Source organism: Capricornis sumatraensis, chromosome 4 (genome assembly GCF_032405125.1).
Source record: "Capricornis sumatraensis isolate serow.1 chromosome 4, serow.2, whole genome shotgun sequence".
NCBI lineage: Eukaryota > Metazoa > Chordata > Mammalia > Artiodactyla > Bovidae > Capricornis > Capricornis sumatraensis.
Window position 1 is genome coordinate 20,306,418 of NC_091072.1, and position 27,924 is coordinate 20,334,341.

General features: G+C 38.9%; 1 protein-coding gene and 1 long non-coding RNA gene across 2 annotated transcripts; one reads left to right on the forward strand and one right to left on the reverse strand.

Moving 5' to 3' along the window:
* Positions 1-2,181: 2,181 nt before the first annotated feature.
* On the reverse strand, positions 2,182-19,100 carry ERI1 (exoribonuclease 1). Its single transcript, XM_068971628.1, has 7 exons — positions 18,891-19,100; positions 14,673-14,851; positions 13,254-13,464; positions 8,612-8,695; positions 7,167-7,276; positions 4,335-4,449; positions 2,182-3,039 (listed from the first exon to the last, which is right to left on the reverse strand). Exons 1-7 carry the CDS (start codon positions 18,996-18,998, stop codon positions 2,797-2,799), a joined length of 1,050 nt encoding a protein of 349 aa, XP_068827729.1. The 5' UTR covers positions 18,999-19,100; the 3' UTR covers positions 2,182-2,796.
* Positions 19,101-19,289: 189 nt separating this feature from the next.
* On the forward strand, positions 19,290-27,729 carry LOC138077587 (uncharacterized). The gene is made up of 4 exons (XR_011144810.1): positions 19,290-19,412; positions 20,645-20,788; positions 21,010-21,127; positions 27,638-27,729. It is a non-coding gene; the product is annotated as an uncharacterized lncRNA (long non-coding RNA).
* The last annotated feature ends 195 nt before the right edge of the window (positions 27,730-27,924 follow it).

Below are 27,924 nucleotides of genomic sequence, written 5' to 3' on the forward strand. Positions count from 1 at the left end.
CTCAAAGAAGTCAAAAGGGAACTCAAAAAATACCGTGGGGGGAAAAAATGGTACACACACACACACACACACACAGAGGAATATTATTGAGCCATAATCCTACCATTTGAGACAATGTGGATCAACCTGGAAGTTTACCTGGAACAAGCCGGACGGAGAAAACAAACACTATGGTATCACCTATATGTGGAATCTAGAAAAAGAAAAGAAGGCCAACTTCATAGAAACAGACAATAGAATGGTGGTTGTCAAGAGCTGAAGATGGCAGAAATGAGGCAACATAGGTCAAAGGATACACATTTTCAGTTATACAAAGAATAATTTCCAAGGCATAAAGTATAGTATTGTGACCATGCTTAATAATATGGTATTGAATACTCAAAAGTTGCCAAGAGAAGACCTCAAGCATTCTCACCATCAAAAAAAGAAAAAAAAGCTAACTATATGAGGTGATGTATGTGCCAATTATCTTGATCTTGGTACCATTTCACAATGTGTATCAAATCACCATGTTTATACTTAAATATATACATATTTGTCAATTATTCCTCAATAGATTTAAAAAGAAAGAGTCAAGACAGTAAAGCATCACCAGATAAAACATTCAGTTGAGCCAAAAGGATACTGACAGCTTATATTGTTGAAAGTATTAAAAAGAAATCAATATATATATATAAGAAATATAAAATGAGCTTGTTGATACTTGGAAAAAGAAAAATAGGCAAAGAGATTAGCAGCTGGACTTGAAAACAAAAGAGGAAGGTAATTTATTTCTTTGCTATCCTCAGATTTCTCCCTTGCAAACTTCAGCTCTTGTGAGCACCTCTGAAAGTTGGTGAGAGAGGACTCCAACTTTGCTGTGGCATGAATCTGAATTCTACAGTGATGCGGCTATGTGGAAAAATTGCCTAGGGCGTGTGACTGGACATTCCAGCATCCACACCTTGCTGGTGACTTGCTGTTTCTGAATATTAATACTTGGCCCTGGCACAGTCCCTCTGTGTATTTGAAGGAAATGCTTTAAAACGTCCAGTAATACTTCATGGTATATTGCATGGTGTTATTTAGATTAACAAAAATCTTAGCATATATCCCTTTCGCCTCAAGAATTTACTGTTTAAGCTGAAGACACCTAGATGTCCTTGTTTTACTATAATCTGTATGTCTAAGGGCATCACATACACTGTGCTGTTATCCTCTGCTAAGTCACTTCAGTCGTGTCCGACTCTGTGTGACCCCATAGACGGCAACCCACCAGGCTCCCCCGTCCCTGGGATTCTCCAGGCAAAAACACTGGAGTGGGTGGCCATTTCCTCCTCCAAGGCATGAAAGTGAAAAGTGAAAGGGAAGTTGCTTAGTCGTCTCCGACTCTTTGCGACCCCATGGACCACAGCCTACCAGGCTCCTCTGTCCATGGGATTTTCAAGGCAAGAGTACTGGAGTGGGGTGCCATTGCCTTCTCCGCTGTTATCCTCTAATTCTTTATTATGCTGACTCTATAATTCCTCAGAGGCAGGAATTCATTTAAGTTAAAAACCTACAGCATTCTGTGGAGAAGTCTTATACCAAGAAAAATGCCTACTTTCCTCCTATGCATCAGGGTTAGAAGACCTCTATAAAATTTATTTGATTACAATGTATAAATCATCAAAATAAAGTAGCATCACAATTACTATTACGAAGTGAATGAAAAGAAGCAGTGCTAATGAAACTGTTCCAGGAAAGTTACAGTGGGAAATCCAATTCTGAAAATAAGTATTTCTAGATTAGGGGAATTTTACTTTCTCAACTATATAAATACATTTTCATTTTCAGAATTAGTTAAGAATTAACTTTTCAACATTTGGTGGTCACTCACTATGTAAAATCAGTTTTTTAACAATAAAAACATAAGATATGGTAGAAAATATTATTTGACTTTATTAACCTCACTCACAATGTTGAATACAAATGCAAAATTAAGTAGTGACCTTGAAAGTCTTAATTCAAAGCATGGTCTCTTAGATTGAAGAAATAGGGCAGATATGTCACAAGAGGGAGAAGAACCAAAAAACCAAATCCAAGACCTCAATGATTTATCTATATATTATAAACTTCAAGCTGTAGCCCTTATATTCCTTTATATGATATTTTCTTTTGACTTTCCATTGACCTCATCAGTAACTGAATTTTTAATCAGACCCTATAACCTATCACGAGCCTTCCAGTTATAAATTAAAGAAAAAACAAACGAAAAAAAAACACAGGCAGATATGTTTACTAAGTTCTTTATGAAATTTACCACTCACAGCTCATGTTCACAAATAAGCTTCAAAAATCAAAAGGACTCTGATATTCTTAAAACCCAAAGGCTAGTAGATAAAGGCCCACCTTTCTGATCTTTTCTGCATTTGAAGAAATGATCTGATCTAATGACGTTAATGTAGAAATACATCATATATTTTAACATCAGTAAGATATGACATTCAAGGGGAGAGCCAATAAACCTTTGCATTTTAAACCCAAAGAAACACATCTTGGACACCTTAAATTATAAAATTCAATTCTAAGCAGGAACTGTTACTGTGTAACAAATACTGCTCATATCAAAAGTGCTGGTGACAAGGAATTCAATATGCCCTCCCACAGAATCTGTTCACATATGTATGTGTATACCTATTACTGTAATAAGATTTTAAATGTTAAGGTGCTTAAATTTTGCACTGCAGGACTAATTCAATAGGTATTCATCTGCTACCTCTTTGTAGCAGCTCCAGTTACAGTGAATGATCCACAGGCAAAAGGGCAAAAATGCTGTTATTTTCTGGAATGTGGCATTTGTGGTGCTGGAGTGCCCTCTATTGGTAGTGAAGAGGACACACTCATTAGCTGTCCCGCATGCATTTTCTCGTTGACCCGGAGTTCACATCCATCCTGCAGCATTCGAACTGCTATTCGTGCAATGTTCTTAGAGTCATCAAGACCACTGTGAGGCCGCCCGTCGTAATCCATTCCGAGTTTTTCAAGCATTATTGTCAGCTTAGTTTGGCTTCGAGGAACCTGAAACATGGACAGCTCAGTGAATAATTCTTTAGTATTTTGTAAGTCTCAATGAAGTGGAAAATAAAGAGGCCGAAAATTAACAGTAATAGGCAAGATAGTAAAAATTCAGGCAAAGGGCAAATACTCCTAGATCAAATGAAGCAAATAAAATTCTCAGACTTAGAAAAAAAAAGATCTTAGTGTTTTAGATTAAAATATATATAAACAGATGGAGTCCATAAAACAAAAAGTTTACAGCTTTGTAACTTATTTATGAAAGGAAATACATTGTTCTGAACAGTTAAGTTGAAGCCCTACTGTTTTAACCCAAACTAATTGTTTTGCATGGTATTTTTCTGTAATGTATTATTTTAATTGACTGACAAAATTTATAATTTTTACATATCAAATGACACTATCACCAGAGGGAAAAGGCAGCGCACAGAATGAAAGAAAATAATTGCAAATCACATATATGAAAAGGGATTAACATCTAGAATGTATAAAGAATTCTTAAAATGCAACAACCAAAAAAGCAAACAATCTGATTGAAACTTGTGAACACTCTCCACAGTCATTAGAAATGTAAACACTGAATAATGATTACAGAGCTAATGTGACTGAGTTAGAAAGATGCAGGGAGGGGGAAGGATAGGCAGGAATGGGGGCTGTTTATTGGAGCTAAATCTTCACTGTCCACTGCAAGAACTCAACAGATAACTCAGACTGAAAACTCAAGAAATAGCATAAATATATAATTTAGAAATAGGAAGGTTAAATATGAGAAGAAATAGCTTAAAAAACTTCAAGTGTTTGGGAGAAATGGAACCAGTACTGGTAAGGGCCATGGGGGAAGACTATTTAAGACCTGGAATATTATTTAGTATTTTTAAAAATTCACACTACACACACATATTAACTTTGCTAAAATTAAAAATCAGTATGAACTGTTTGTTCCAGAAGCAAGCCATATATTTCAGTTTCAAATCTCTGTTACTAAAGATCATCAGTGGACATGGGCTTGTGCAGACTTTGGGAGATAAGGAAGGAAAGGGAAGCCCAGCCCATGGGGTCACAAAGTCAGACATGACTTAGCAACTGAACAACAACAATACATATACATTTACTCTGTTTGAGTAATAGGTTGAGTGAGGAAGATAGCTTATTTTTCTAAATTCACATGAATATAACTACTTAGAATCTGAATAATAATATGATCTTTTTCTGTGAAAAGTCCCTAGTAAATTACAACTTTATGTACATGCAAAATATAATAAATTTATCATCAAGAGCAATATAATCAATAATCTTACCTTGTAAAAGTTTCCATATGACTTTCGAATATTGATCCACTTTTTGGCAAAAGGTGGATATTTGAGCCTGCTTAGCTGGCACTGAATGTTCAAGAACTTACTCATATCCCATGAACTTGAGTCAAAAGAGGAAAGAAAACTGAATTAAATACATGCTATACCATTCTTTAAAATGAGGCTCTTAAGTCATTCTATTTGTTTTTATTTATACATCATCCTTCTTATATTTACACATAACATCAAGCTCAGAAAACTAACTTCTCTTTCTCAACAATAACTCAAAAATAAACTTCCCCTCTATCCTCTTGAGCATTTTTTCACAACTCTAAAGAACTGCCCAGCTTACTTTTAATGCCAGGTTTATCACATTAGGAAGGTCTTTGAGGGTATGCTTTGAAATAAAACAAAAACTACAAACAAATGAACAAAATACTTGAGAGAAACACAGATGATATCAAGTAGTTAGAACACAATTTGTTCTGCCACAGTACATGCTTCTACAACACAAATCAAGAATCCTGACTGTAACTATGCTGCTTCATACATAGTTTTTCCTCAGCCAAAGGAGTCAGAATTGAAGCAGTTGAAATCATACTCTTCAGTAAGAAAGAAAAAAGAAAAATTCTTAACTCAGCTGCCATAAGGCAAGTGGAGTACTTTTAAGAAAATTAAAAACAAGTGCCTGTCCCCATGATCCTCTGGCTTCTGTGTACTTGTAACATCCTCCGAGGTGACTTCCACAGACCCCAGGCTGCCTGGACTGTCCAAACTATTTCTGGAGGTATATCAATTACTGTTTTGTTAGTCCTCTGGCTACAAAATTGCATAGATTTTGAACAATCTGTCCCAGAATGCAAGGTTTTTATCGAACTGCACACACCATGTTATAACAGAGACACCTGTGTAATTAAGCAGGGACACTCCTCATTTATCCTGAAAATCAGTAATAGATTTCTAAAGAGGCTCATCAATGTTTTTCACAAATTTCCATTTTTAATCCCTGTTTTAATTGCTCTCATCTCCATACTTTTCATGTAGCTAATGCTTATGAAGCATAGTTTCAAGCTCAGCACTATAGTAAGCAATATGGAAGATTCTCAAGTTGCAAAACCTCTTGCTCTGAAAGGATTGTTAATTTCCTTGCAAACATAAATCTTACACACATAAAGTTTAGATATCAGAATATTTAGTCAGATGCCAACATGAATGGTACCTATCGCAGAGGCTCTAAGACTTCAACAGAGACATCAACATGAGTTATAATCTTTGGAGTAAAACACGAGGTAGGCTTTGAGTAATAAAGAAGTAAACAGTGAAGGAAGGGAACCTTCCAGCAGAGAGGAAAGTTGCATGCATACACCGAGGAAGGATAAACCCGTGATTCATCTGTCAGCCTGACCGGAGTGAAAAAGAGAAACAGCAGAAGGATTAGGCTACACAGGTAGGGTGGGATTAGATGAGAGCCTTGAAAGCCAGACTGAAGAGTTTGGACTTTTTTGAGCAAGAAGTGTAGTGATAAAAACAATAAAATCATTTAGATTTTGCATGTTAATATTTAATCTTCTTCTAGTCCTGGATCAGACTGTTATTTCTTTTGCTCCTCTCTTTGACCCCTCAGTTCAGTTCAGTTGCTCAGTTGTGTCCAACTCTTTGCGACCCCATGAATTGCAGCACGCCAGGCTTCCCTGTCAATCACCAACTCCCAGAGTTCACCCAAACTCATGTCCATTGAGTCGGTGATGCCATCCAGCCATCTCATCCTCTGTCGTCCCCTTCTCCTCCTGCCCCCAATCCCTCCCAGCATCAGGGTCTTTTCCAATGAGGTGGCCAAAGTACTGGAGTTTCAATTTTGGCATCAGTCCTTCCAATGAACACCCTGGACTGATGTCCTTTACGATGGACTGGTTGGATCTCCTTGCAGTCCAAGGGACTCTCAAGAGTCTTCTCCAACACCACAGTTCAAAAGCATCAATTCTTCAGCACTCAGCTTTCTTCACAGTCCAACCCTCACATCCATACATGACCACTGGAAAAACCATAGCCTTGACTAGACGGACCTTTGTTGGCAAAGTAATGTCTCTGCTTTTGAATATGCTATCTAGGTTGGTCATAACTTTTCTTCCAAGGAGTAAGTGTCATTTAATCTCATGGCTGCAATCACCATCTGCAGTGATTTTGGAGCCCCCCAAAATAAAGTCTGACACTGTTTCCCCATCGATTTCCCATGAAGTGATGGGACCAGATGCCATGATCTTCGTTTTCTGAATGTTGAGCTTTAAGCCAACTTTTTCACTCTCCTCTTTCACTTTCATCAAGAGGCTTTTTAGTTCCTCTTCACTTTCTGCCATAAGGGTGGTACCACCTGCATGTCTGAGGTGACTGATATTTCTCCCAGCAATCCTGATTCCAGCTTGTGCTTCTTCCAGCCCAGCGTTTCTCATGATGTACTTTGCATATAAGTTAAATAAGCAGGGTGACAATATACAGCCTTGACGTACTCCTTTTCCTATCTGGAACCAGTCTGTTGTTCCATGTCCAGTTCTAACTGTTGCTTCCTGACCTGCATATAGGTTTCTCAAGAGGAGGTTAGGTGGTCTGGTATTCCCATCTCTTTCAGAATTTTCCACAGGTTCTTGTGATCCACACAGTCAAAAGCTTTGACTGCTAGGACTTAAAAATTTAACTAAGGATAAGGATATGAAAGGAAAATTACTGTCTGCTGTGGGGGGTCCTTCAGGAAATAATATTTTCTGTGGTTATTCTAAAAGTTAGATGAATAAGGACATCTTTAATCTTAAAAAGCAGATTAAGATAAATTTCCTAAATACTTACCCATCTGTTAATATGGAATATTTATACTTTGTCCCTAATTCCTTCAGTTTCATCCAGTCAATGACTTTTTTCAGTACCTGAGGGAAGGTATCGGCTTTGTCTACTTGATCCTGAGGATATGAATGTAAAATACATAAAAATCCCAGTAGTTACATGCAGTCCTACAAAATACTCAGCATACAAACACTGGAGGGACATGAAAGAGCAGAACATAGTCTTATCTATGATGTTTTGAACTCTATGGTTTCTTAGGCTAAGGTTCACCAAAAATTCCAATTGTAAGACGATTAAAAATTGTTTATAGCCAAATATTAGGAACTGCTTTCAACTGAAGTATATAATCGTCCCCAAATGAAGATTTAAGATCATCCGCAGGCATTCTCTTTTTTCAGGCCTCGACCCAGTGGCTTCCTGATTCTCCAGAGGGGAGAAAAGGGCAATCTCTTCTTAGCTGAAAGCCCTGGCCCTTTACAGTATCTCTGCATCTTAAAGTTCACATCTTTCCAAAACATACTATATCCATCTTCCTAAGATGTAAATCATCCACCACATCACTTTCATACTTAAAATCCTCCAAACACTCCCCAAGGCTTTCCAGACAAAAATGACACATAAGACCCTTCGTGATATAGCTCATCTCTATTACTTCAGCTTTATTTGTGACCATTTTCTCATCAGCCCATAAGATACCTGAACCATCCTGAACCACTTAAAAGTTCTGCCCTTCACACCTGAAATGCCCGGTCATTCTTTTACATCTGTTTACCCATCATGACTCTGCCCAAGCTCACCAACTTGAGTTTTGCCCAGGACAGTCCTCCGTTCCATTTGTCAGAGAAAGGTCTTTCTACAGGGGCCCATGACACAGTGAGGAAACACTGACTGTCAGTAATCCTAACCATACTGTGACCACTGTTTTTTTTGTGTCAGTCCCCCCCAACCTACAATTGCTAAGCGAGCTGAGGAGAGAGACTATCCTGACTATTTCTGTATCCCTTGTAGCTCGGCAGATATACAGCACACCCTCAAATATTTGCTGAACAAATGAATACAGCAACTAAGTAAATGGACAAAGGGCCTGCCACATTAGAATACAACCAAAAATCAGAGACCTAAAAAAAATTACACTATATATAAAATCAGGTTGTAAACAGATATATTTTAAAACTTCATCCCCAAGTGCAGCATGGTAACTTAACTCTTTCTTCACTAATGCTCCAAACAAATGAAATGCTTCGATTCATCATTACAACACTTTAAAAGGAAAGGCTGAAAAATATCTTATCAGGTATAAAATGTGCTTTCCTAAGTATTACAAAGCAAAAGATCTTTACCAAGAAAGGAAAGTCTCACATTTAATTGTTTACAACAATAATTTTTATGAAATAAATCCCTAATTTCAAAACTTCCTTCAAACTCTAGAAAAAGGAACACAGAATGATAACCTGAGTAATTCCAGTTAGATTGATGCAGAAGTCAGAAAGTTGGGTGTTAATCTCTGGTCTCACATACTGCTGAAACGTATCTTCCTACAAGAGAAGAACAGCAAATTGAAGTATTTCTATGACTTAAGATACATGAAATAATATATGACAACATCAGCCACACTGGGTTGTAACCTTACAGGTGGTTAAGGCAGAGACTACAGATTTAACAATTTAAGGATAATGCCCTATTCCCAAATTACTCTAATTTTTTAATTAAAAAATTATGTTTCACACTTTACAAACGTTTAAGATAGAACAAGTATCTGAAGTCTTCAAACCAAACTTTAACCAGAGGAGCAAAATGCTGATGATATTGCTTATAATGTTTTGGAAATGTAAAGCCTATTAATGCAACCTCCAGTTGAAGATATTAAGAGCTTTTTAAATAACAGAAAGTATGTTTAAGAAATGCCAGTTTTCAGTTACAATAAATTAGTTCAGATTCCTGCTCTCATTCACTCCTAATTAGATCTTATTTTTATATTAAGATTTCATTAAGCTGAATTCTGAGTAATCAAAATTTAACAATATGGCATGTAGCAGTTTAAAGAGTGGTAATTAACAGCACTAATTATTTTAGCAATGTTTAACCTCTTGAAGAAGCTTTCAGGTTTGCATTCTTATTTTGTGCTCACAACAACTCTGTGAACTCAGTAAGGACAGAACTGTTATTATCAGGCTCAGATCTAAGTGCTTCTTCCTTTAGCCCAGTGCTGCTTCCCTAAACCAGATCACACTAAGTCACTTGTTCAAATTAAGGACAATTTCAAAGTCTTTTAAAGATTTATTGGCAGCAATTATTAATACTAGCTAGCTACGAAGGAAAAGACAAAGAAAATTCCTTATAATAGAAGATTAAAAATTTAAGAAAAAATAGTGCTTACAAAATTCTTTTTACACACTTGTTTATTAAGCAGATGAATTATCAATAGTTAATAATTGTAAAAGAGTAAAAGAACAGCAAAGAACATTTGAACTTCTAAAGTTAAGAGACATCCTTTACTTATCAGACATATTTCAAAAGAAAAAATTCTACTTCTTGGATTTCTTAGATAAATGAAGTCTATCCTTTTAAGTATCAGGATTTTATTTCATAATTTTATATGAAAATCTTAAAAAAATACAATATCTTACCATTACAAGCTGGTATTATTTAACATTTGTAACAGAATGATGCCACAGAACTAACTATGCATTCACTGACCAAATACTGAATAATTACTTAAATAAATTACATAGTAAGTTAAAAGGTGATGAAGGTTCTTAAAAAGTTAAGAGTAGATAAGAGGGATCAGAAACACTGGTGTCTGGGGGTGTTCAGACTGAACAGAGAACCAGTTAGACTTTATTTAGAAGGCAAGAGTTAAGGAAGGCCTGGAAGGATGGGCGGGAGGAAGGAAATTAGCAGGAAGATCTCTGGAGGAAAGGAATTTCAGCTAAAGCTCTGGGAGGTGAGGGGGTGGAGCATGCCTGGCATTTCTGAGAAGCAGCAAGCAGGTCAACATGCTGTAATCAGAGGTAACTAGAGGCCAGATTGTAAAAGGAATGTCACTTTTATTCTGAGTTAAATGGGGAGCCATAAAAGGGTTGTGATCAGAGGAATGAAACTATATATTTTATAAGGAGCACTCTGGTCACTAAAGGGGCTTCTCTCATAGCTCAGCTGGTAAAGAATCCGCCTGCAATGCAGGAGACCTGGGTTTGATCCCTGGGTTGGGAAGACTCCCTGGAGAAGGGAAAGGCTACCCACCCCAGTATTCCAGCCTGGAGAATTCCAAGGACTGTATAGTCCATGGGGTTGCAAAGAGTCAGACACGACTGAGCAACTTTCACTTTCACTGGTCACTAAACTGAGAACTGGCTGTAGGGAACAAGAACACAAGGGAAGCCCAAGAATACTGGAGTAGGTAGCCTATCCCTCCTGCAGCAGATCTTCCTGACCCAGGAATTGAATCGGGGTCTCCTGCATTGCAGGCAGATTCTTTACCAACTGAGCTATCAAGGAAAGCCCTTAGACAGAAACAGAGACTGGTTAAATGGTGAACAAATGCAGTAAACCCAGAGAAGAAATCAATGGGGCTCAAACTACAGTCATAGCAAGGCAGTTAAGTGGCTGGTTCTGGATACACTCTGAAAGCAGAAGAGACAAGAGCCGCTGATAGCCTAGGTGTGTGATGCGAAGAATAGGAGTCAAGGATGACGCCAACGTTTCAGGACTGAGCAAGCAGAAAGACTGAGTTGCCAGCCCTCAAGCCAGGGAAGGCTGAAGATAAAACAAGTTTACAGTAAATTCAGTCTGGGACACGTTAGGATGGCTGTTTAGATGTCTAAGTAGAGATGTTAAGTGACAGCCTGGATTTTGGATAGAGGATGAGGTTGGAAATATATATTCAGAAGATACCAGTTTCTATGGAATTTTTAAGAGCTATGGAACCAGATGATAGGTGAGTTCATTAAGGGAGAAAGTATATACACAGAAGAGGACTTGGGATTGAACCTATGGCATCCAATACTAGGAAGTTGGAAGAAGAGGAAACAGCAAAGGAAATTGTAAAAGGGAACCCAGTGAGGCTGGCAAAAACATAGGACAATGAGGGGTACTGGCAGTCTCCTGAAGAAAGTGTTTCAAGGAGAGAATGGTCAGTTCCACCAGGACTTAGGTAAAGGTCAAAGATGACACTGAGGAGTGATTTTAGTGGAGTGATGGGATGGAATACATAACTTACATCTACAAGTGGTGGGGATTTAAGAGAATGGGAGGAAACAGAGACAGACAAGTATATAACTTTTATAAAGAAATCTGCTGTAGAGGAACAAAGACACAGGGTAGTTGTCAGGGAAGTGGGATCAAGCTAAGGCTCTTTATGGTATGAAAAATGATGAGTCTGTATGTGATGGGATTGCAGCCATGAAATTAAAAAACACTTGCTCCTTGGAAGAAAAGCTATGACAAACCTAGGCAGCATATTAAAAAGCAGAGACATCACTTTGCCAACAAAGGTCCTTACAGTCCTTTTCAGTAGTCATGTATGGATGTGAGAGTTGGACCATAAAGAAGGCAGAGCACTGAAGAATCTATCTTTTTGAACTGTGGTGCTAGACAAGACTCCTGAAAGTCCCCTGGACTGCAAGGAGATCAAACCAGTCAATTCTAAAGGAAATCAATACTGAATATTCATTGGAAGAACTGATGCTGAAGCTGAAGCTCCGATACTTTGAACACCTGATGCAAAGAACAAACTTATTGGAAAAGACCCTGATGCTGGGAAAGATTGAAGGCAGGAGGAGAAGGGGATGACAGAGGATGAGATGGTTGGATGGCATCACCGATTCAATGGACATGAGTTTGAGCAAACTCTGGGAGATAGTGAAGGACAGGGAGTCTGGTGTGCTTCAGTCCATGGGGTCTCAGAGTTGGACATAACTGAGTGACTGAACAATAACAACAATGTGATGGGAACAACACAGTAGAAAGCAATGAATCATCATGTCTAATGTGGGAGGAGAGTGGCAAGCACCTCATCCATCACTGAGAAAGTAAGACCTAGTGAATTACGCAAGATGATTTTTCATAGCTGTCATTTTTTCTTTTAATTATACCAGAATACTGGAGTAGGTAGCTGTTCCTTTCTCCAGGGATTGAACCTGGAGAACTGATCCCTTCCCAACCTAGGGATTGAACCCAGGTCTCCTGCACTGCAGGCAGATTCTTTACCAGCTAAACCACCAGGGAAGCCCAAGAATACTAGAGTGGGTAGCCTCTCCCTTCTCCAGCAGATCTTCCCAACCCAAGAATCAAACTAGGGTCTCCTGCATTGCAGGTGGATTCTTTACCAGCTCAGCTAGCAGGGAAGCCTTTTAATTTACTGACCTTTAATCTGCTTTGGACAAGGAATTATTTAAATGGACTGATTAAGACTATAACTAAAGAGGCTTCCAATGGCACAAAGGAAAAAATGCTGTGTATTTTAATGCACAAAGCCTTTTTATATTTATTCCCAGTGTGTGGCAACTGGGGAAACCATAAAAGTGGTACCTCTGTATAGATGAGCTGTTACAATCCTTGGTCAGATTTTACAAGGCAAATGGCATTTATTTGGAGGGATCCTGTTGAGCTCCTGAGCTAACAATGAATGTATGTCACATGGCTCAAAAGCCAAGGTTACAAGAGTTGCTTCACCCATAAACTTTTCATTAGAAAGCGAACTAGTTTTAAGTTGAAAGGTAATTTCTGTACCTTAGCATTTTTATAGATCAGAGTATACAGTAGTCTACTGCAGTAGTTCTCAACCTTGACTACATACCAACTGAGCTTTAAAGAAAAAAAAAAAAAAAAGCTGATACTAGGGGCCCCACCACAGAACAACTAATCTTTGGGACAAGGGCTAGGCATCAGGGGGTTTTGTGTTTTTTTAAGCTACTGGAAAAGGAGAGCAGCAGACTCTGGAATTATTATAGCCCATCTATTAAGGAAGAATCCAGAGCAAACACCCCCTCTTTAGAACGCTAACTAAATCAGCAAATGGAATCCTCCACCTTACTAGTCAACCCCAGAACAGCTGCTGCTAAAACAAAAATTAAAATATAACAATTCACTTACTATTTCTAAGGTATGAGTATTCAGTAAAACAACAGGAAATTCAATTATTTCATGTATGAACTCAGGTGGGTTTCCCTCTTCACAAGTGGCTTCAAAGTCAATAATACAAATGTAATCGTAGTAACTGTCAGCACAATTGCTTTCTTTCAACATCAGCTTCTGCTTCTTGTAATAGTTTTTCAGTCTCTTCTTTAGTACATCCTTTACACCTCTATTGAAAATAAGAATAAAATGAACTCTCAGGTGAATTTTACAGACAAGAATGTGAACTCCTACTTGCTGGCACTGGGTTGAACACTGATAGTCACAGCCTAATTTAGCAAATGTTAGCCAAAATGAAGGTAAAGAAAGCAGGAATCAGAGCTAAGTCAGCAGCCAACTAATTAAAACAGAACATCTAATATGGCATCAATATTTTCATTCACATATAATTTTTCATTTTTGTTGTACAGTATATAAACTGTATGTTGGTCTTTCACACCAGAAGCTTTGCTGGCATACACCGCCTACCTAGCCCTGTTGCCTTATATAATAAGATAACATACAGGATACAAAACCTGAAATTAATACTGAATTATTCTACTGACCAAACACAAATTTCAGAATATAAAAATTCAGGCAAATTAAATTTATTATGCTCTTTCCTTTCTTTGGCTTTTTTAAATTAGATAACTTAAAAAAAAAAAAACCTCCATGTGAATTTAAAAGTACATGAGCCTACTATATAAAGTTGAATGCCCCTTAGCTACTTAACTAGGAAAATTCATTTAGGAGACATCCTAAAATAAACCATGTCCAGGAGAACACTGCCACAGTCAATAGATTCTTAACTCAAATTAGATTTCTAATTTACCATGGGTAAAATATGATTTAGGAGATTCAGTTTTACAGATTTTTTTTTTTTTTTTTTTTTGGCCATGCTTCGTGGCATGCAGTATCAAAGTTCCCCAACCAGAAACTGAACCTGCAGTGGAAGCTTAGAGTCTTAATCACTGGACCGCCAGGGAAGTTCCTACAGTTATTTTTAAAATATATGTTCCACAAATAGAAGGTGGGACAAGATTGTTCTAAACAGATAACTATGGTGGGCAAAGGCAGTCACACTGGTTCGTCAGATAACTTGGTTGAGTCCTAGAGGGGCTAGCAAATAGAAAATGGTAGTAAAAATAAGAGGATCTAAAAACTGTAACTAATGGGAAGTGACAAGGAAGACATTTTGGTCACATCACCAATTAGTGACTGTTAGAAATCTTTTGTTTTCCTTTTGAAATTACCACTGAAAAGGAATCCTACCCATGAAAAATCCTGATAACTAATCAGCTGATAACTAATCATTACAGATGATTTCTGTCAATGTTTTCAAGCTTCTCTAGGATGAACGTGTACTACTTTTGTAATTTGAAAGTTATTTTTAGTTACCTGGTTTCAAGCTTGAATTCTGAAAGTTTGGCTCTGAGCTCTTCCTTACTCATTCTGTTAATGCAACCATTCGTAATCGCAATCTCTTTGTAAACTGGGTCACTGAAATCATTTGCACTGGAGGTAATCAACGTAGATGCTTTTGTTTCTTGGCCATCAAGTCTATACCGTTGCTTTTTCTACAAAAAAATAAAGTATGGGTATATACAGAGTTTACAGTTAGTATAAGCATCTTAAAGATTAAGGCCTCTTTGTACTGAATGTCCAATAAAAGGGCATAGGAAGAAGAAAGATGTGTTTCCAGAACAATTTACCCTGCTCTCTTCTGAGTCACGAGGTTCCATACAGGAAAAGAAGTAAAAAAGAGCCCTGGTGTTGGAGTCAGAATAACCTCAGGACAGAGCCCCCAGCTGATTATTTACTAGTTGCATAACCTTGGGTAATTATTTATTAGCCTCTGATCTTCAAAATATAATAATAAGTATCTCAAATGGTATTTGGTATTGGTAATGATAAATAGTAGGTGAGAGACATCATTATAAGGATTAAATGAAATCAAGTATATCAGGTTTCCAATGCCACACACACCATGTGCTTAGTTGCTCAGTGGTATCTGACACTTCACAACCCCATGAACTGTAGCCTACCAGGCTCCTCTATCCACATGGAATGTTCCAGGCAAGAAAACTGGAGTGGGTTACCATTCCCTTCTTCAGGCGATCTTCTTAACCCATGGATTGAACCCACAACTCTTGTGCTGGCAGGCAGATTCTTTACCACTGGCATCACCAAAATGGAAAAATCCATACCTACCATGGCTATCAATAAACATTACCATCACAGACTGAAGGTTAGACCTTTTCACAAACAATATTTTTAAATTTACAAATGAACCATTTTTTAAATAAACTTTCACAACATTTAACACGTATAAATGAGTGTCTTCCTGAGAATTTTTAGCCTGACTTCATTTCACAAAGTTAACAGAAACTGGCCAATATAAAAATAAAATGGCCAGAAATCTAATCCAAAACATGTTATTACCCAAAGCAAAGATGAAAACACATTGTTTCAAAACACACAATTTCCAAAAGTTACACACACACACACACACACACACACACACACACACACAGAGGGGATATTCAGGAGAACTACAGTTCAGTTCAGTTCAGTCGCTCAGTTTTGCGACCCCATGAATCGCAGCACGCCAGGCCTCCCTGTCAATCACGAACACCCGGAGTTCACTCAGATTCACGTTCATCGAGTCAGTGATGCCATCCAGCCATCTCATCCTCTGTCGTCCCCTTCTCCTCCTGCCCCCAATCCCTACTACATTATAAATTGTTCTTCCTTTCTTAAATTAAAATTCAAGTTGAGAAAGACATAATTCGACTCTAATCACGCCACAGGTAACCCCCAAATTACTAAAATATTGAGCTCCAAAGATTCATTTACAAGTTATTTTCCACATGCAATGTCATAAATATTAGGTATGTTCCAGAATTTTCAAAAATACTTTGGAGTTTACTAGCAATCTATACAAAACTTGTTAGTTATAGTTTACCATACTGTCCCCATGGGAACTTTAATTACACATTAAGGAAGGATAACCATGGAAAGGCCACACACAGTCTCCGAGTCAGAACCAATCCTGATGACTCAGGGATTATTTCTCACTCTTAGCTCTTCATTTAATGTAACACACGTTTAGCAGACAGTGCTAGAAATATTCCCATCTCCTCTGAGGAAGAGGTCAGGAATTCCAATGTATGAACTGTCTGTAAAGTGAAGAATAATTATATTGAAGTTACTTGATAACAAATGTTTTAGAAACCTTATTTCACAGATCTTTGACTAAAGGTAAAGAAAATAATTTGCTTTCAATAATAAATTTTGCAATGCTTGGCTACTTTATCATTAGAATATAATCAGGATTCCTAATTCATCCTTTGTCTTTATACTTACAGTGAATTTTAAACTCCATCTTCAATCAGGTTAAAATTTAGGTTCTACACTGAACAACAGTTTGCCTACCAAAACAGATGTCTCAGTCAATTTAAATGACTTTTCTCTTTGGTTAAGTCCTCTCCCCTACTCACATGCTTCATTTTTATCTAGAACTGTAGTTATAAAAATTACCCACATGTAAGAGGCCTCTTCTAAACATGTTATAAATCATGATTTCAATAAAGAAAGTTTTGTCTCCTCCCCTGGGTCCAACTCTAGTCCTCCTCCTTCAGTGAGGTTCAGGACACGGTCAAGGTGCAGTTCTCACAAATTTCAGTCTACACAAACTTCCAAAGAAAGTTATTCAAGACAATCCACTAAGAAGCAGAAAGAAAGTATTTAAAACCCTATATGTATTATTAATCTACAAAAACACAAGGTTAGTTTACCACGTAATACATGGATTGACAACGGCACCCTCCCCAATGTCTGAGTCCATCTGTCCAATGCCATAAAGTATCAGCCATACAATGAGGAAAGGACAGACTCCACCGTATAGGAAGGAATATTCAACTTCATGATACTGTGACATTTTGCAATTTTCACATGTCCCAGTAAATGGTTACATAGGTTGTATCTCAAATGAGAGAATCTTTACAATATGGAAGCAACCATGATCAAAAGAAACCTTTTCTGTGGCAAGAACATTTAGGAAATAGATGTTTTGGAAACATTTCCATTATTTTATAGCCCAAAACACCCCTGCACATTACCTATTTTTTTTAAAAAAGCCTCTGAATCTACACATTAAAGAAATTAAAAGGAGAATTAAACTTGATTAAAATCCTTCCCAAAGAAGAGTTCTGATGAAATCTGAAGCTACTTCATTAAAAACCTATTCATTTATGAAAACACTTTTGTTGATATAAGGGATAATGAAATTTTACTTAGCTGAAATCCAAACTTGCTTACTTCAGCCTGAAAACAAAAGGACTGTATCATCATTTATTAAAAGCATCCAACAACAGGTTTTTACCAAATATGACAGTCACTAAAACCAACCAGGAACACAGATTCAGGCCTTGAGTCACTAATAGCTCAAAGTTTGTTTTTTTTTTTAGCTCAAAGTTTTAAGACATTTAAATAAAGTAAAGTGCATTCAATCATGCTACTCTCATTAAACATAAACTTTAAAAAATTATTTTTGTACCAACTCACATGACGATGTTATTGACAGTATCTTAAACTGAAGAAGGATGGTGGAGTAGAAATGGTTCTTTAGAGAGAAGAGATATGGAGCCCTCTTTGAAAGTAGCATCGTAAGGTGAACCAGATAACTAACTGTTCAAAGACTCAGGGCAAAGAAAGCACACAAAAGACCTTTAACAAGAAAGGCCACCCACCATAACACCAAGGATGGTGGCCACTGAGAGCAAAAGGGAAGAGGTACAGCTAACAATGAAGGAAGGAGCCACGTCCTGGGGCCAGCAAACTGAAGATTCAGGAGGGGAGAAACCCAGTCAGATTCATGTTACTGAAGATTATTCCAGCTGCTATGTGGAGAATTGGCTGTAGGTGGAAAGAGCAAAAGTCTGGACGCCTCCTCCAACTACCCACACTACGAGGCACTCAGTATTTGTATATTATTAATAGAAAATGACCAGTTTTGGTATTATTTACAGTCTGCAGCTAGTCGACAATAATTATACCTATCAAAGAAGATGATTAAAGACGTTTTAAGACCGTCTTTACAACTCTGTCACTGTAGAATCTACCACTGAGCTGTCAAAATCATTAACAACATCATTCATACATTATGTTTATACGAAGCAGGAGTAAAATGGTCCAAAAACCAGAGACGAAGTTCCAGCCAACAGGCACAGTTACCTTCTGCCAAGGCTAGGAGATGGCCTTAAAGGTCTTAAGGAGTGATACACTTAGAGCTAGGGTGAGATTTCTACAAACATAAACTGTCAATTACAGACTAGGGCTACCTGGAATGACGACAGCAACGTGTAACCGATTGTTAACTCAGAAAGTTTAGAGCAGAATTCCCACTCAGAACGTCTAAAACCTCAGTTCGTCTGGCTGTTGACTTACTTCCAGACGGTACCTGCGACTAGAAAGGGCTCAATGACAACGACCCCCAGAGAACGGCTCCCGGAGTTGAGGCCAGGGAAGGTGGCCGGGGCTAGGGTCCCAGGGCGCACGGGCTGCGGTTCCCGCAGGAAACCCTCTTAATTCAGGGGCGCGCGGGGGGATTCTCACCTCAGGATTCGGACGCTGGGCTTCGTCCCCGCACTCCGACCCAGGAGACGCGCGCCGAGCGGGAGTCACGGCCTCGTCGCCAGGCGGGAGGGTCTGCTCATCCTCCATGTCGCGTGTCACGTCAGAAGAGAGCTGCTGGAGCCCTCCACTCCCTCAGTCTCACCCGGCCAAGCCCGAAAACCTCGTCTTTCTCGGTTGAAAAATTACCGGGCTCGCGTTCCCGCGGCGGCGACCACACAAACTCCAGCGGGCACCTCCCACTTCCGGGAACGTGAAGCGTCCAGACGCCGCGCAGGCGCAGTGAGCCGCGCCCGGAACGCGAGGGCTTCCGTTGACGGGGGCTGGAGAAGCGAGGAGGGAGGGGCAAGAAGAAAGATGAGAGGAGCCAAGCGGGAGGCAGGCGCGCGCGGGAGAATCAGAACGCTGCCGGCGCAGAGTGGAGGCTACGCCAGGTTCCGAACTCTGGTCCCTGGAGACCACCAAAGGAAATGATCCATCACCATCTCCTGAGACGTAAACGAGGTATGCCCTAAAGAGAGGTGAATTTTAACCACAGAAAATAACATTTATAAAACAATCTGCGTTTTCCGTAGGGCAGACAAGAAATAGGTCTGGACTTATTAAGAAACTGAGCAAAGTATGTGAAAATAACTGTTTTCAGACATCGGACGGCAGGCAGTTCCAGTCCTTTTACCTGAAAGAAGAGAAACAAATGAGATGAGCCAGGTTATGACCCTGGCTCTCTGTCCAGAAGCAGTTTCCAGTTTGCAAGTGCAAGGGGAACTTAAGCAGAGACTAGGGTCTCCCTGAGAAGACAGGTCTTACCGAATGGAGTAGACGGGGATTGGATTTTTGGGAGACCGAATTGGTTGGAATTTATGAGGCCGAATTCATGGAGCAAAAGCTTTAGAAATCTGCATCTTTAACTGAATAAAAATCAGTGAATATGTTCTGTGACTATTCCACAAGGCCAGGAAAGAACAATCATGGGGAAACAGTAAGCCAAACAATTTTCAGAACTCACAGGACTAGGAATCATTTGTGTTCCCTGGAGCCAGAGTGGGGAGACTGTTGAATACAGTTGTTGAATGGAATATGCAATAGAGACCCCCGAAGTGTCATGCCTTAGTAGTGACTAGCCCTAGACTCTGGGGTCTAAAGGAAAAGCTATTGTAGACCCGTCAAAAGCTTAAAGAGAAAATCTTAAAAGCAGCTAGTGAAAAAAGGCACATTATGCACAGAGAAATAATAGTAAGTTTTCATAGACTTCTCATTAGAAACTGTGCAAGCCAAAAGAAAATGAAATGACAGCTTTAAAATGCAAAACAAAACTGTCAGCTTGGATGAAACAAAGGATGAAACAAAGACTTTTGCAGACAAACAAGTCCAGGAAGGCCACATCCTGAAGCAGCACCATCCCAGCTGACTTGCAGACTATAGGAGAATTAAATGCTTATTGTAAGCCAATGGGGTGGATGGTTATTCTTCATTATTATAAAAATAACTGATGAGAATAGGATCACTTCTAGGCACATGGCAGTGGGTGAGGACATATAATTCCCTAACGGCAAAAGGGACGCAATTGGAAATCTACCACCGATTTTTCACTTTTGAAATCACCTGCTTCGTTCTAAGTGGACTGTATTTTTTCTCTTGTAACTGCAGACTCACCTTTGTGTTTATAAACAAAGGTTTATAGACTTAAAAATCACAAAGACTTCTAAGGCACAACTCTAATCATCTCTTTTTCCTAGGGTTTATTTATTTTCTCTTCAGATAATGATTGTGAGTCCTGACATGCAACTATAGAATTAATAAGAATTGCTAATTGCATCTCTCGCCAAGAAAAAATGATCCAGTAAACACTTATCAGGATGATTCACGTTATGTGAACTTTAGTAAGTGCTAACTACAAATTTTCTACTTGAACTTTTTGATTTGATTATTGTATCTCAGTTGTTAAGTAAAGATTCACTATCAAGGACTGATTGATCATTTATCTACACTTCAGATGATGAGCTTATACCTTAGTACTGTTGCCAGTATCTATGGGAACGCTAAGATACAATAACCATTCATTCATTCAACAAAGATTTATGGAGCACCTTCTACTTGCCAGGAATGAGTACTGAACTAAATGACAAAAACTCAGCATGAGTTTATGTTCAAGAAGTGGAATAAAGACAACAAACAAAAGAAATAAGCAAAACATTTACATATGGAGGAAAATTAAGCAGGTAAGAGGAAGGTGGAGATGATTCTGTGGGAAAGGGTCTTGCAATTGTAAATAGAGTGGTTATGGGAAGTCTCTTTGATGATATGCTGCTTGGGCAAAGGCCTGAAGGAGGGAAGGACCCAACTGTGAGGCTCTCTGAGGGAAGAGAATTGCAGGCAGTGCAAACAACAAATGAAAAGGCCCAGAGCTGACAACGTGCCTGGAATGTTCAAGAAATACCACTATATCTCACGCTTTCCTTTCACTGTATGGTATCAGCATGCAGGAGACCCGTGTTTTGTAAATGGTGATTTTGCTGTTACTCTCCAGGTATACCTAGGGGAAAGTCCCAATGATTCCAGTGCCTTGACAGCTCAAGGGGGAGAGCCTCCCTAAATGTTTCAGGTATGGCCCAAGCCTGAAAGAGGGGTTTTAGAATCAGTTATTCTCTTTCTGCTGCTACGTCACTTCAGTCGTGTCCAACTCTGTGCAACCCCAGAGACGGTAGCCCACCAGGCTCCCCCGTCCCTGGGATTCTCCAGGCAAGAACACTGGAGTGGGTTGCCATTTCCTTCTCCAATGCATGAAAGTGAAAAGTGAAAGTGAAGTCGCTCAGTCGTGTCCGACTTTTAGCGACCCGGTGGACTGCTGCCTACCCGGCTCCTCCGTCCATGGGATTCTCCAGGCGAGAGTACTGGAGTGGGGTGCCATTGCCTTCTCCTATTCTCCCCAGTGAAAAACATACCTGCTTCCAAAGTCCCTGGATGAATCCACTGTCAATGATAGATCTGTATGTTGAATACCAGGTTTTGTAAATTGTTCTAGACTGAACTAAATATGTGATCTTTGGCAGAGTAGAATGTCATTTGTTTCTGAGTGGTTTACCCATGGCTGCCTGGTGCCAATATATATTTAGTTCTATATGGTTGGGTTTGTATCTGAGCTCTGTCCTGTTAGTCCATGGTGTCTGTTCTTACACCCTTCCCACACTATCTTTATTGCTTGACTCTGCAATATGTCTTAATATCTGATAAAGCAAGTTCTCCCTCTTTTTCAAGACTAGCTTGACTCTTTTATGTGTTTTTGGTCTTTTCACGTACATTTGAGGACAAATTTATTGGTACTTAAAAATCCAATAAAGCTCATTAAAATTGAATTCACTAGATTAATTTGAAGAGAATTGACATAAGTCTTTCTGTTGAAACATATGACTGTTTATTCAGACCATGTTGCATGCTTTAAAATTTTTATAGTTTTCTTCGCACAGAGTCGGACACGACTGAAGCAACTTAGCAGCAGCAGCAGCAGCCATAGAAGTCTTGTCTGTTCTTGGTTAATTCTTAGCCACATTATGGCTTTTGTTATTGTTATGAGTGGTATATTATCTTACATTATACTTATTTAGGTTGGTTATTTGTGGTGAGAAAAAATACTATTGATTTTTATAATGCCTAAACTCCCTTATGAATTTTAATATTTTTTATTCTGTTAATTTTTTCCTAAGATGGATGGTCATATTTTTATAAATGTTTTAGCTTTACTTTTCCTACTTTTATACACCTTTATGTTTTTCTTTTCTTTCTTACTGCATTGTCCAGAAGTCTTGGTAATTTCTTAATAGTAATGATACCCACACTAAACTCATGGGAATTGCATATAGAATCTCTCTATTTAATGTAACAATTTCTGCAGCTTCCAAGGTCATTTCCTTTATTACTTTAAAATATTACTTAATTTTTTTCTTGAATCTAGTGTTGTTTCAAAAGTCTGATACCAGTGTGATTCCTGATCTTTTTAGATATCTGTTCCCTTTTTCTGAGAATTGTACATCATTTATTTTTGTTGTTGATGTTCTTAAATTTCACTAATAATGGATCTAGTTAGGGATCTTTTTTGAAAATCTGATTGATTTTTTTTTTCTTTCAATCTGGGATCCTTCATTTTTCTTTAATTTAGGAAAATTTGCCTTCTTTATCTCTTTAAATATATCCTTGCTAATCCCCCCCCATTTTGAATCCATAAAATCTAGATATTGGCATTATGCTTCTGCCTTCAGTACTCTCCATATCACATATCATTCCTTTTATGTTTTCCATATCTTTATTTTTTCCTGTAGCTGCCTGGGAAAGTTCCTCAATCTGATTTTACAGTTTCTAACTTACTTTTTAGCTGTATTCTCTGTGCCATTTTACCTATTTGTTGCATTTTCCATCTAATTATTTTATTTAGTCAAAGGATAACCCAGGGACCTTTAGTTAATTTGCTTCACCCATTTAGTCACATGAGGAAGGCAGTCATTACACTATTGTTAAGAAACAAAGGCAAAAACAGGATTTAAAACACAGAAGAGAATAGAAAAAGGCCACAGTCTGGAAACAGTGATTGGTGTGCACGTATTTGGGGTATAGTGGTTAAGCAGCAACTTGAACAAGCTGACAGAGGTATCAAAGAAAATTATTTCAGTAGTTTGTGGATTTTTGGAAAATGGTGAGTGTTTAACAAGGAAGCCTCATATTTCCGCTTTTTCATGATTTCTTAGTTCAGATTGCTAATATCTTTGTTTATCTCCTGAAGCATCTTTGACATTCTTGGCTCATCTGTTCTAATGATTCTGATTCATTAGGTATGTATGATTCAACTTGTCTGCATTTTATGGTCTCTTTGCTCCTCCACAAGTGCCGGGTTATTTTGAGCTCCTGTGAGCTCTTGTGCCTGTGGGAGTGTCTGGTAATGTAAAGTGGGGAGGAGGCATGTGTGTGACCCTCCAGATGAATTTAAGAAGGAAGCCAGGGAGCCTGCATCACCATGGAATTTGTTTTAATCACCCTCATTTGTTGTCACTCCATTCAATAAAGACAGCTCTGTTCTGAGTTATACCATTGGTCTCTAAGGAAGAAGTAGCTTTGAGAGACCCACTCTCCAGTCCATTATCCATCAGCCCTGGGATTTGGAGGGGGAGGGGGAAAAGAAATCAATGTCAGAGGTTAGCTGGTCAACCTGTTGTTTTCATCAACCTGTCTCCCCAGCCACGTGCGCTGATGCTTCTATTCTGTTATGTCCTGGGCAGGCTGGGGATGTTGCTGTTCCTTTCTGCTTTCCTTCAGGCCTTCTCAAGGCTGCTTCTGGTTGCCCACCACCCCCTGGCAGAGCCCTGTCCTCTGCAGATAAACGCATCTACGTCCCACACCGTTTCAAAACTGCCTTCAGGCTCCCAAGGAGTTTCTTGTTTTGTTGTTGTTTTTAATATTCATTTCTCAACTCCATGTGTTTTCTTAATTCTAGAATTTTTCCAGAGTTCTTGGGAGAGAGGGTTTAATCAGTTATGAAGCGACATTATTCATTCTGCAATATTGAGATATGTGTTATATTAGTTTACTAGGGCTGCCATAACAAATTACCCACAGACTGGATATTTAAGATTTTAATATTTTATTCATCTTAAATTTTTTGCATTAATTTTGATCTATATAGAGATTGCACTAAAATAGTGTTTATCTTAATTACTGAGGATTTCTTTTTGGTGCTTCCCTAAATTTTGTGCCCAAGTTGAGTGCCTTATTGCTTTACTATAGTCCCGGCCCTGCTCCATCCCCCCATGCTTCCTTCCCTCTTTCATTTTCTGCTGACTGTCACCATATGATCTGAATTCTACACTTCTCACCTTTTCAGGAACCTTGAATTTTGTGCTCTCCATTCTGTCTTCTGTACTTGCAATCTTTTCCATGCATGTGGACCTTTCCCTTTTGTATTTAAATGTGCTGTGCTTAGTCGTGGGCTATAGCCCACCAGGATCCTCTGTCTGTGCAGATTTTCCAGGCAAGAATACAGGAGCGGGTTACCATGCCCTCCTTGAGGGCATCTTCCCAACCCAGGAATCAAACCCAGGCCTCCCGGATTGCAGGTGGATTCTTTACCATCTGAGCCACCAGGGAAGCCCAAGAATACTGGAATGGGTAGCTTATCCCTTCTCCAGAGGATCTTCCCAACCCAGGAATCAAACCAGGGTCTCCTGCACTGTGGGCAGATTCTTTACCAGCTGAGCTGCCTGGGAAGCCCGTATTTAAATGAGCTCAACTAAAAATTTTCCAACTTAAAAAGCCAAAGCAAACCAAACATCTTCAACCTCAGTACCCCTGCAGTTGCTGCTTGCTTGCTCGCTCGCTCGCTCGCTCTTTCTCTCTCTCTCTCTTGCCCTTTGGAGCTAAACTTCTAGAAAGTACTGTCTCTTTTCCTACACCATCTGCCCTGGATATAGCCTAACCCTAATTTGGATTCCATCCCCACTGCCCAAGGCCTTTCCTTCTCCATGGAGGTCATCAACTATCTGCATATGGTAGAGCCCTGTGGGCTCCTATCAGAGCTCATCCTATGTGACCCTGAAAAAACAGCATCCAGCATTGTTGGTCATAATTTATTTACTGAAACAGTTTCTTTCTTTGGTCTCCTTGACAATGAACTTGTCTGGTTTCCCTCCTATCTCTCTGGCCATTCCTTCTCAGTCTTCGTGGTTAGTCCCCACTCACATTCAATCATTGAATGCGGGAATTCTTTCAGGGCAGGATTTTAGACTTTCTTATCCTCTCTTACATTATTTTCTCAGTTTAGACTTTCTTAGGTTCTCCTATCCATTCCTCTAGTTTTGTTTACCATCTGCTTGCCAGTGACTCCTAAACATTTTTCATCCAGAATGTTAATTCTCAGCACCAGAGACATGTGACCAATTGCCTACTCATGAACACCTCCAAGTCCACACATCCAAAAGTGAACTCATCTTTCCCCTGAAACCTACTGTCATTTCTTTTCTCAGTAAATAGTTGTAAAAACCCCATAGTTGGTTTTACTTTTGATTTTTAATCTTCTTCACCTTCCTTAATCAAGAGGCTACAAAGTTAGAATGATGTGGATTGTGCTGACCTCTGCAGGTTTAGCAGGAAATACCTTCTGTCTCCTATCAGACTTCTTTCTATACTTCGACACCCCATGCTTGTTCTTATCTGAAAGTTTTTCCAGCATGGTTTCTCTCATTCTTTTTTTTAAATATATATATCTCTATTTATTTATTTGGCTGCACCATGTCTTAGTTGTGGCACACAGGATCTTTAGTTACAGCCTGTGAATATTTTTTAGTTGAGGCATGTGGAATCTAGTTCCCTGATCAGGTATCGAACGCTGGCCCCCTGCATTAGGAGCATGAAGTCCCACCCACTGGACCACCAGGGAAATCCCCCTCTCATTCTTTAGATCAGAGATTAAGCTTTTCTCCAGAATGTTTCCCTCAAATCTCCAAATTTGCTTAGATTCTACTCTTAATGAGATCTGCTTCCTTCCTGGGCATGGTTTTTTTTTTTTTTTTCTTTTTAATAAAGATTTGACTGTGTAAGAAAAGACCTTGAAGAGCAGTGGCTTAGATGACATAGAAGTTTATCTGGGAGGTTAAAGCTTGGCCTTATAACACGAAGATTTCCGGGGCCTGAGGTCCTTCTATCTTGTCCCTCCACCATTCTAGTATACCTTCCTTAGCCCCGTGTTTCAGACAGCTCAGCACTCTGAGTGCCTTCCAGCCAGCAGAAAGAGGAAAAAGTTGGAAGGAAGAATGTGCTTTTAAGGTCACACCCAGAAGCCATGCACATTATTCATGCTTCTGTCTCATCTGGAACTTAGTTGGAACTTAGTCACATAACCACATACTTGTTGCAAAAGAGGCTGAGCAGAATGTTCTTTTTGGTTCTGTGAACAGTTACCTGTGAACAATTGAAAGTCCCTTGTAGAGAAAGGGGAGATCGACTATCTAGACAAACAGGTCTCTGCCATAGTCATGGTAAAACACATATATCCATGCACACCCTCTCTCTGAACAGAAGGCACATTCATCCATCCCTTCCCAAGTGGATACCACCCCAATCCTGTTCAGCTGGTGCCTCCAGCTCTGTGTCTAGGCTCTTTAAGGGAGGCTCAGATGGGGCTCCTCTTGGTCCAGCCACTTATAAACCAATTACAAGTTATCTGCTCTGATCATACCCAGTATGAAGTAGTAAGAGCAGGATAACAAATAAGAATGCTGATTTGGGGGAGAAAAAGGAGGAGGAAGAAATGGAAAATGCAGGCTGTCACTAGTTCGCAGAAATGACCAATTATACTGAGAAGGAACTAGAAAGACTCTGAGCTCAGAATGTTGAACTCCTGTGGCCAGCACTGCTTCTGCTTTCAGAGGGATGGGGAAGGATGGGGGTGTATCTCTCATCTTTATCTTCTGTGGTTTTCATCTGATAATACTCATTTCTCTTATATTTGCTTGGCATGAACTTCTTTGCTACATAAAACATTTGAAAGTTTAAATAATTTTATTCAGTTTAGATGTATATACATATGTGTGCCATATATAAATGCATATATATAGATACACATATGTGATTTGTGAGTTAAATAATGCTTTTTTCTGGTAGCTTCTCTTCTTGTGTGGTGTTATACAATTGCTTAAAACATTTCTGAGAACTGTACAAATCATGTCCTATCTCATTTTGAACCCAAACAGGGGCCTCTGCTCTGCCCACCGCATCCCCATGTGTAGCCTTATTGACAAGCACAGACCAGCATGATGACCCCGTGATGAGGAAGGCGTGTGCAAATTTTGACCCTCTCCTTAAATATATCATCCAAGAAAGTTTATCTTGTACATTTTATATGTCTATGTTTAAATAAACATGATTAAACCTACATATTAAAGATTTCAGATTGATTTTGAATTTGAGCAGAAGCAGCTCAGTTCAGGGTTTTGGTATATAAAATAAAAAACATTTTCTATTGTAAAGAACATCAGAT